Source organism: Triplophysa rosa, linkage group LG2 (assembly GCF_024868665.1).
Source record: "Triplophysa rosa linkage group LG2, Trosa_1v2, whole genome shotgun sequence".
Taxonomy (NCBI): Eukaryota; Metazoa; Chordata; class Actinopteri; order Cypriniformes; family Nemacheilidae; genus Triplophysa; species Triplophysa rosa.
Window position 1 is genome coordinate 9,042,404 of NC_079891.1, and position 11,099 is coordinate 9,053,502.

The 11,099-nt window shown below is 49.5% G+C and overlaps 2 protein-coding genes across 4 annotated transcripts in view; one reads left to right on the top strand and one right to left on the bottom strand.

Annotated features, from left to right (window-relative positions):
* Nucleotides 1–11,099, top strand: part of flrt1a (fibronectin leucine rich transmembrane protein 1a) — an 89,665-nt gene that overhangs the window by 56,960 nt on the left and 21,606 nt on the right. The window lies entirely within an intron of this gene.
* Nucleotides 8,020–8,852, bottom strand: LOC130546583 (uncharacterized). Its single transcript, XM_057321941.1, has one exon. The coding sequence runs from the start codon at nt 8,829–8,831 to the stop codon at nt 8,205–8,207; it is 627 nt and encodes a 208-aa protein (XP_057177924.1). The 5' UTR covers nt 8,832–8,852; the 3' UTR covers nt 8,020–8,204.

The following is an 11,099-nucleotide window of genomic DNA, read 5'->3' on the forward strand; positions in this document are numbered from 1 at the left end:
CTCTCCCACTTCCCCATCCCCTGTCAGCATCACCACTTCAGCCACTGCATCCTGCCAGTCCCTCTTCTCACCCTCAGCCAACCATCAGTGGTGTGGGATCGTCATGGGGCTGCCAGTCTCCTTCAGCTTTGTGGCTGGAGGATCCCTCGTCTCTGTCCTCAGCCTCTGAGTTCTCGGCCCATCTCGGCTCCACCTTGGCTCCAAGCTCCCTCATCGCCACTGTTGCCCGGTCGTCCACCAGCTTCACCGGGCTCCCTCGTCCCTCTGGTTATGCCTTGGTCGGTCGTCGAACCGCCATCGCCTCTGGACTCCACTCCTCTGGTTGTGCCTCGTCGCTCTGTCCCACAGGCTCTGTTTGGAACTCCCTGCCTCCAGCTACAGCTTGGTCCTCAGTCGCTCCGGCTCAGCCATGGACTCCCGGATCGCCGTCTCTGCCTCTGCCCGTCAGTTCCACCATGGCCCTCTGGATCCTTGCCGTCACCCTGGCTCATCGGCTCTTTGTCTCCGCCTCAGGCTCCACCTCCACCTGCGTCTCCTCCATCGGTCGGCCCCCTGAAGTCGTCAGTCCCTCCTCCTCCATGGCTTCACCCTCCATTGGCTCCTTCGTGTGTCACCATCCTGGCTGTGGCCTGGGTCCCAACTGGCTCCTCCTGCTTTGGCTCCCTTCTGTCTCCACCCTTGCTCCTACCACCGTCATCACCACCTTGGTTCATTTGGTCATCTGCCTGCCTTTACCACCTGTCATCACCTGAGGTCCGTCCCACTCCTGAACCCCCACCCACCCTCCTCTGTTAGATCCGTTACGGCGCAAGGTTGCGCCTTTTCGAGAGGGGGCGTACTGTCACAGTCCAGTGTCCGCCCTCATTCACCACTGGACTACACTTCCCATAATCCCCTGCACACCACGCTGTTTTTGATTACACTCCACCTGAACCTCATCCCCATGGACACTATATATGCCTTGTGATTTGTTGTGTTTGTGGTCAGGTCTACTCATCTTATGTGTTCGTTTAATGCTGATCCAGTTGATTATCTGTTTACATGTGGATTACTTAACCTGTTTACCTTTGGATTGCTTAACTGGTTTACCTGTGGATTACTTACCTTGTGTACCCGTGGATCACTTACCTGTTTACCTGTGGATTATCCCCTTTGTTCCCTGGGGACTTCCAATAAATGGTTACAAGGTATTGTGGTGTGGCTCGTCTTGTATCGTGTAGGAGGGGTGACATCCACACACGCAGGCCATCATTTCTTTAAACTGTTACCATCAGGCAGGCACTACAAAGCCATATACTTACGCACAACCAGATTTAAGATTTGTTTTTCCCGAGAGCCATGGCTGCTTTAAATCGTGCTGAACCTAAAACATAACTTACTACTCATAATTTGCCAGTGTGTACTGTTTGCATACAGTCTTTACACATAACAATGTACAATCCCTTTTATAATCTTGTATACAAATGCACTACCTCACATTACTGCAGCATGCTGCTACTGCAGTCATGTTTATTTTGGTTACCACTACACTATTCTGCCTATACTGGTACATTGCTTACCTGCTGCACTACTTCAATAACACTGCTGTTGGTACACTACTGTCAAATGTTTACTGTCACAGTCCCACGCTGTTTCCATGCCTGTTTCCCCCTAGGACTACAATACCCATGTTCCTAGAAGCTCCTGCACCTGTCTTTGGAAATCAGTATCTTGTCTTCAGTTTGTGGCGTCATTCCGTGACATTTACAAAGCTATATTAGTATTGCACTACTCCTTACAACTGTTCTATTGTTCGTATTGTTTAAACATTTCACTTGCCCTTGCACTACTGTTTATACTGCTCAATCATATATACTATTTATACTATTTTGATAATAATGTCTATACTGTTTAGTTTGTTTATATTGTTTACACTGTTATTTAAATATTTTTTGAGTCTGGAAGAAGAGCTGCTAAACAAATCTTGTTGTTTGCGCCACTGTTAGCATACAATGACAATAAACATTCACCCCTTCATCACTCGATGCATGCAGATGATATGACAGTTTCTGTTTCCTCTTTGGCATACATTTATCATCATTCAGAAAATCAAAAATCAGTTTGCAATTTAGCTTTTTTCCTCCACGCCTGTGTCTAAGCTTTTGTCCATGCTTAATGGACAACAGCCCTACATAAAATTAAGGTTGGGTACCGAAACCTTATATGTACTGGGCTAAATACGAAGGCAGATTTTGGTGCCTCATTCCGGTGCTACATAAATTCTGACTGCGCCATCGATTCAAATATTTTCTCCCTTTCATGTGAATGCAAGTCGGAAAGCTCTATTTATACAAATCCAACACATCTGTTGCGCATGTTTAATGCACAATGTAGTTTTGATGCGAAGTTAATTTATAACAAAGTAACGCATTTGACAAAAAAGAAGAGAGAGATGCAGCAGTGAAAGTGCTACTTTAAACCTTATAGCAGCTGTCAATCTGATCAGACATTAGTCTGTCAAGCTTTTTACTCCGACTGCATGTTATGCGTATATACTTATTTATTATACGTACTGTCTGTTTTTAAAATAATGCACATATGATGTAACCTAGAAGATCAATAATAGCGGTTTTAGTAACAAGGCTCTCTGTATATGGAATTAATATTTTGCATACCCGATATTGTTCAATTTAAATCATTTACTTTTTTTCAATTAAAAAAATACTGTATTTAATGTCATCCACCAGCGTTTTGTGGCTCTTTTTTAAAAGTATCGATTTAGGCAATCTTTCGGCACGGTACCGTTTTTAAAGTATCAATTTGGCACCGGTATCGGCCCAAACGATACCGACCCTACTTAAAATGTCATAAAAATTGGCTCACAGATATGCAGTCCTTCCCCAGTTCCCAAATTCTGCCATAAATGTATGGCTTCACCATGGCAACACCATTCAAGATCTCACAAATCTGTTTTGGTATCAGAAACCAAGTTTGGTGGCAATTGCATGAATTGCATACTGTACACTTTTCGTAAATAACTAAATGTCCAACTTCCTGTTGAGCAGAGACAACGTCTTGGTTACGGATGTAACCTCAGTTCCCTGATGGAGGGAACGAGACGTTGTGTCGAGCCGACAGATGGGGTTCGCTCTTGAGAACCTATCAACTTCTGACTAGTTTAGAAAAGGCCAATGAAATTGGCGAATGAAATTTGCATGCCGGATTCCGCCCCCGGATATCCGGGTATAAAAGGGAGACTGCGTGCTGCATTCATTCACCTTTTGTTCTTCAGAGCCTTCACACTGATTGACTTCGAGACTTCCATCTTTACGCCGAATTACTGCTGGAATCTTACGACGTGGTGCAGAGGACGGTCCCTTCCTGCAGTGACTTCCCCTGGGCGTCTCGGCAGTGCCAGGAGTGTTCGAGTGTTTTTTTCTAAAAGAGCAAATTTCTCCAGCGTGGCATGTCCTGCTGTTCTCATGGGTGCAACACACTCATCGAGGAGGGGGACGGACACGGTGTCTGCTTCCAGTACGCTGGGTCAGACGTTGTGGATTCAGACGCTGCGTCACAGGTGGCTGTGTTCCCACGGGACACAGCAACCACACCGTTTGCTCCCCGTTCCGTGACGGCAGGACTACGGCCCTGCCACCCGCTACGGCAAGCAGCGAGGGTGATATGAGGATTATTGTGAGCGTTAATCCACCAGCCACTGGCTCACGGACCGTTCGCACCTCGTCTAGCTCGTCTGACCGTTCCCCAGGAGACGGTCCCACCGTCTTGTTCCTCAACCACGTATTCGGACACGATGCGTGGTGATGAGATGTCTCTTGCAGCATCGGGGGGTGACGTACTACCATCCCACTCCGAAGATTCCTCGGGCTCCCTCCCTCGGGGGGTCGAGCCCAGGAAGAGGCGGAAGTCGAAATGTCAGCCATGCTTTCCCGGACCACCGTGAGCATTGGGTTGCAGTGCCCGCACTGCCTCTCCCAGCACTCGCGGCTGGTTACATGGTGCCTCGGGTTTGAGCGCTGCTCCAGGCCGCACCCGCCCCCAGTGCCGTGTTTACCGGAAGTGCATTAAGAACTTAGTAAGACCTGGAACGCCCCTTTTCGGCACGTTCACGTCAAACAAGTTCTGTCACCCTCTCTTCCCTCGAGGGTGAGGCAGCTAGAGGATACGTCGATGTCCCCCAGGTGGAGCATGCCGCCGCGGTGCACTCGTGCCTGCAGGCGGCGGCCACCACCTGGGGGGCTCGACCTAGACTCCCGTCCAAAGCATGGAGGGTCTCGGCATCTCCGGTGTCGAAGGTCCACCTTCTCGACGCAACCATCTCGCAAGGGGGGGGGCTGTTTGGTGATACTGTTGAGCCGCAGTTCTCGACAGTAAAGAAGCAGACAGAGGATATCAAGCATATCCTCCCTCGCCGCGACTCGGCCGCCTCGGCCGTCGAGTCCCATGCACCATCTGCTTCCCAGCAGCCCTGGTCCTCTTAGACGCCCTCCGGCTCTGGTGCCCCCCACTCAGGCGGCCCCCCGGGAAGGGACATCGAAGAGGAGACCATCGCCCCGTCAGCAGCCGCGCCGAAAGCAGAAGCAGCCCTCATGGGAAGACCCCAGGGAGATCGAGAATGCCATCGGGCCCGACACCAGCCATTCCATTGCTGAGTGGTCGATCCGGGACAGTTCCTGCCCCGTCCCAACAGCCCACTCTCTTAAGAGTTTCTTCTCTCTCTGGGTGTTTATCACAGCCGCTCTCACCCTCTACACGACGGTGCTCGGCAACTCGATGTTGCGTCACGGCAGACCCAATGTCGAGGAAAATCAGTAGCCCTCAGCACTCTCAAACGACAGTGCGTTGTGCTACATAATCGCCAGGCAGGTAAGCAGCAGAGCCGATCTCCTCCCCGGGGGCCTCCCCACAGCAAGGGATCCACAATGCTCGCCATCGAACCACCCCCTGGGAGGTCGATGAAGCAGATCATACCCCTAGCCCCTGTCTCGGTCCCTGGGAGCCTTACTAGAGCCCCCAAACCATCACGGTGGCTACGGGATACGATCCGTCTCGGCTACATGATACAACTTACCAGATGCCCGCTCAAGTTCAGGACATCCTTTCAACCTCAGTCAGAGTTTAGGATGCTCCTGTGCTTTGGGCCAGGGTCACCACCCCTCTGGCAAGCAATAATGCTCGTCCCTCTAGCCGGGATGTTCAACAGGATTTGCAGCCCGTAATTCATCATCCCCAAAAAGGGGGGTTGCTAGATCTGCGTACCCTGAACAGGCACCTACTCAAGCTACCATTTAGGATGCTTACGCAGAAGCACATCCTGCCGTCTACCAGATGCCAGGGACCCCTCGGCACGGATACCTTAGCGCACAGCTGGCCATGGGGTAAGCGGAAGTATGCCTTCCCCCCAGTGAGCCTCATTGCACAGGTCTTGTGCAAGGCCAGGGAAGAGGAGCATCAAGTGGTACTAGTTGCGCCCTATTGGCCCAACCAGACTTGGTTCTCGGAGCTAAGGCTCTTGACAACAACTCCCCCCTGGCCGATCCCCCTAGCGAAGGACCCCCTTTCCCAGGGGAAGGTGCACGTTATGGCATACCAGGCAGACCCCTGGAACTTCCATGCCTGGACGGGATGAGGAGATCCTGAGTGGCCCACCCCCGGGGGTTGAGACACCACTCAGACTAGGGCCTCGGCCACTAGGCGGCTATACGCCCATAAGTGGCGGCTCTTCTCGTCCTGGTGCTCTTCTCGAAGAGAAGGCCCACGGAGTTGCTTGATCGGGAACGTGCTGTCCCTTCCTCAAGAGAGACTGGAGAGTAACCTCTCCCCCCTCCACACTGGGAGTGTATGTAGCCGGTACGGCCGCTCATCACGACCCAGTTGCTGGGAAGCCTCTGGGACAGCACAACCTGGTCATTAGGTTCCTAAGGGGGCCCGAGAAGGCTACCGCCTCATCCGCGCTCCGTACCCTCTTGCGACCTAGGTGGCGGGCCTCAAAAGCCCCCCCCCTTCGAGCCCCTCGGAGCTGCAGCTCCTTCTCACCTCACGATAAAGACGGCTCTCCTGATGGCACTCACCTCCAAGAGGATAGGGGACCTACAAGCACCCTCCATGTCCACAGATTGCCTAGAACTCTGGCCCGGTGATTATCACGTTATCCTGAGACCCCGGCTTGGCTACGTGCCCAAAGTTCCCACCACTACCCCGAGAGACCAGGTGGTGAACCTGCAGGCACTCCCCACAGGGGAGGAAGACCCAACCCCGTCCGTGTTGTGTCCAGTACGCGCACTGCGCCTCTACTTGGACCGCACGCAGAGCTTCAGAAGCTCTGAGCAGGTCTTGTCTGTTCTGGAGGTCAGCCGAAGGGGAGGGCTGTCTCCAAACAGAGGTGACGCACTGGATCGTGGATGCCGTCGCTATGGCATACCGATCTCAAGATCGCCACTGCCCATTAGGAGTGAGGCACACTCCTCATGGGCACTGGCTCAGGGCGCCTCTCTGGCAGACATCTGCAGAGCTGCGGGTTGGGCTACGCCCAACACCTTTGCGAGGTTCTAATACCTACGCGTGGAACCGGTGTCAGCCCGCGTCCTGCAGGGCAACGTGTAGGACTGGCTGCCGGTAGGGCGTAAGCCTGCGAAAGCCCTACCCCCTTCCTCTAGGGGGATCAGCGGCTATTACGCCTCCCTTCATTCCCCACTGGGTAAAGAACAGGCATTCCATCCATCACTAAGCACCCTCCTGGGGGCAGGCTGGGCAGAGCAGCTCTGCCTCCTTAGGCCGGGGAACAGTTGAGTTACCTACCACATATCTATAACCGGACCTAGTGCTCCAGACGTGGTAAACACCCCAACCCGCCCCCGCCCCCCCCGTGGGCGGTTCCGTCTGATGTATCCTCATGAATGGTTCCCACCTCGGCAACCCATGACCTCCCTAGGTGGACCTCCACCTTGCGGTTAACTCCTTCAGTCCGCACGTTTTCCCATGAGTTCTCCCCTGATGGTGAGACCATGTGATGTCTGCACTAATTCCTCCCTATGGTAGGATAGTGCTCTCTGTAGCGTTTTATGGGAATAATGCTTACCCAGTGGCCCTTACGGTGCCGGGCGGCTTCTCGCTGTTAGTGAATCAAGGCCTCCGCCCGTGACGGCCGGTGGCTTCCCACCTTTTTCCAAAACCCCCTACCTCTCCACTGGACGGTTACAATTTCACGCTAGCGCTCACGTCTGACTCGCCCAGGCCAGTCAGCGTCGCTCCGCTAGAGATTGTGAAGCGGCACAGCGCTGTGGCATTTTCCATAGGAACCCCATCTGTCGGCTCGACACAACGTCGAGAGACCGACAGAAAGGGAACGTCTTGGTTACGGATGTAACCTCAGTTCCCTGATGGAGGGAACGAGACATTGTGTCCTTCTTGCCACAACGCTGGTTGCCCGCCGCAGCGGTCGAGGGATGCTCAGGCTCCTCAGACCAAAAGATGAATGAATGCAGCATGCCGTCTCCCTTTTATAGTCCGGCATGCAAATTTCATTCACCAATTTCATTGGCCTTTTCTAAACTAGTCAGAAGTTGATAGGTTCTCAAAAGCGAGCCCCATCTGTCGGCTCAACACAACGTCTCGTTCCCTCCATCAGGGAACTGAGGTTACATCCGTAACCAAGACGTTCTTGTCTTTAACTAAACTAAGTGATTTATTACTATAAATATAAAAAATCTCCTTCAGGCCATTTCTCCATAAGTTGTCCCTGCTCTGACCCACATTATCAACTCATCTCACCACTGGAACATTTCCCACAGTTTTCAAAGAGGCCCGTATAAACCCGCTACTGAAGAAACCCACTCTTACATTTACATTTATTAATTTGGCACACGCTTTTATCCAAAGAGACTTACAAGTAGGAGAGCATATAAACATTTTGTCAACACGCTAAACAGTACCGTTAGTTTACAAGGCCATGCTACTAGGAGGATTAAAGCTGGAGTAAGCAAAGGAGAGAATGAACAATTATTATTCTTTTGGACAGACAGATGGTCAGACAGTTATTGGTTAGTACAATAAATGCGGAACAGGTAAATTTTGAGCTGTTTTTTGAAAGTTGTGAAGGATGCTGCAGTTCGGGTGGAGGCTGGCATTTCATTCCATCACAGGGTAACCGAATGAGTAAAGGTTTTTGCAAGCGATTTGGTGCCTCGCTGTGATGAAAAAACTAGGCGTCACTCATTTTCAGACCGAAGATGACGGGAGGGGATGTAGACCTGGAACAGTGAGTTAGGGTAAACGGGCGAATTTGCCGTTATTGTTCTGAAGACCAGTGTCAGAGATTTAAACTTGATGCGGGCGGCAACTGGAAGCCAGTGAAGTGAAATCAGGAGGGGTGTTACATGGGTTCTTTTAGGCTGATTGAAAACTAGATGTGCAGCTGCCTTCTGGATCATTTGCAAGGGCTTGACTGCATTGGTTGGAAGGCCAGCCAGTAGAGAATTGCAGTAGTCCAGTCTTGATATGACCAGAGCTTGGACTAGCAGCTGAGAGGCATGCTCCAACAGGAACGGCCTGATTTTCCTGATGTTGTAGAGCACATACCTGCAAGTTCGAGTGGTTGCTGCGATGTGGAACGTGAATTTTAGCTGGTCGTTGAGCATCACCCCCAGGTTCCTTGCAGACTTGGTGGGTGTTATAGTTGAGGATCCGAGCTGAATGGTAAGGTGGTGTTCAATTGATGGGTGGGCTGGTATAACCAGGAGTTCTGTCTTGGAGAGGTTGAGATGTAGGTGATGCTCTTTCATCCAAGAAGAGAGGCAGAAGGCAGGCATAGACATGGGCAGAGATGGTGGGGTCATCTTGTTGAAAAGAGAAATGAAACTGTGTGTCATCTGCATAAAAATGGTATGAGAACCCATGTGCCTTAACAATTGGACCCAGGGAAGTGGTATATATAGAAAAGTGGAGAGGAGCAAGAACTGATCCCTGAGGAACTCCAGTTGTCAGCTGGATTTAGAGCATGTCACAGTACAGAGACTGCTTTGATCAGAGTTACAAATGATCTGCTATTGGCGTCTGACCGAGGTTGTATCTCGTTATTGGTGCTGCTAGACCTTAGTGCTGCATTCGATACCATTGACCACAGCACACTCCTACATAGACTCGAAAATTATGTCGGCATTAAGGGAATAGCTTTGAAATGGTTTAAATCTTATTTATCCGACCGTTTTCAATTTGTAGCAATAAACAATGAGGTGTCACGCAAATCGCAAGTCCAGTACGGTGTACCACAGGGCTCAGTCTTAGGGCCTCTGCTCTTCGCATTATACATGCTACCTCTAGGAGATATAATAAAGCGACACGGAGTTAGCTTTCACTGTTATGCTGATGATACTCAACTTTATATTTCCTCGAAGCCTCATGAAACACAGCAGTTCCATCGAATAATGGAATGCATAGTCGATATAAAAAACTGGATGAGTAACAACTTTTTATTACTGAACTCGGACAAAACGGAAGTGTTACTTATTGGACCGAAAACTGCTATAAGTAACAACCAAGAATACTGTTTAACTATTGACGGATGTTCCATAAAACCCTCGTCGTCAGCAAAGAATCTTGGCGTTCTATTCGATAGTAATCTGTCATTTGAGAGCCACGTCGCCAACACCTGTAAAATTGCGTTTTTCCATTTTAAGAATATATCTAAACTACGTCATATGCTGTCAATCTCAGATGCAGAGAAGTTAATTCATGCATTCATGACATCAAGACTAGATTACTGTAATGCACTGTTAGGTGGTTGCCCTGCAGGCTTATTACAAAAACTCCAATTGGTCCAAAACGCGGCAGCTCGAGTTCTTACACGTACAAAAAAGTATGAACATATTAGCCCGGTTCTGTCAACCTTGCACTGGTTACCTATAAAGCATCGCGTTAACTTTAAAATCTTGCTTATTACCTATAAAGCCTTACATGGTTTAGCTCCTCAGTACTTGAATGAACTCCTTTTGTATTACAGTCCTTCACGTGCATTACGCTCTCAGGCGTCCTGTCAGTTGGTAATACCTAGAATTTCAAAATCAAGTGCAGGTGGTAGATCCTTTTCCTATCTAGCGCCTAAACTTTGGAATAGTCTTCCCTGCACTGTCCGGGAGGCAGACACACTCTGTCAGTTTAAATCTAGACTAAAGACGCATCTTTTTAATCTTGCATACACTACTCTTCCATAATATAAATCTTCAGAGGGTTTAGGCTGCATTAGTTAGATCAACCGGAACCAAAAACACAACTGATGTACTTGTTGCATCAAAGAGTACAGAACAGTACTCTACTCTCAGCCAGTCTTGTCTCATTGTTCCAAGGTTACCACAGCGAGCAGGATGCAGTTCATGGCCTGACCTGATGGTAGAGCGGAGAATGGGAAGTGGGGACCTGACAAGAGCTGAGATGATAGAGCTGGATAAAGAAGGACGCGGTCTCTTGACATGTCTTCACCACAAAATTTCAAATGCTATTAGATTATTAATGATAATCTTAAACTATAATTTATTTTATTATTAAGTTTATTTATTTTATTTAGCCTTGTTGTGCAAGCTCTCTGGAGCTTGTGCAGAGGCAGCAGCTTTTGCCAGAGGGGAACTGGAATCCCCTGGTTGGGCCTGGGTTCTCCTGAGGTTTTTTTTCTCGATTAGAGTTTTGGGTTCCTCGCCACCGTTTGCATACTGTTTTTGCACTATCTGCCTGACCGGGGGGGCTGCTTTAGAATCTTAAAGTTTTACTTAATTAATATTGCATATAGGAATTTATTATCTGTTATATTTGACCTGTGCTTCTCTCTCCTTTATCCTAAATGTGTGCTCTCACTGAGCGTGTGTGTGTGTGCGTACTTGTCTGTGTACGTACGTGTGTGTGTGTGTGTGTGTGTGTGTGTGTGTGTGTGTGTGTGTCTGTGTGTGCGTGTTGTGTGTGTGGAGTGTTTTGTGTGTGGGTGTGTCTGTCTTCTGTGTTTTCAACCTTTTCTTGTTTTTGCAGGTACAACTTTGATTGTTTTGCTTGTAGTCAATGTGTCTCATGTACAGCTGCTTTGTAACAATGAAAATTGTAAAAGCGCTATATAAATAAAG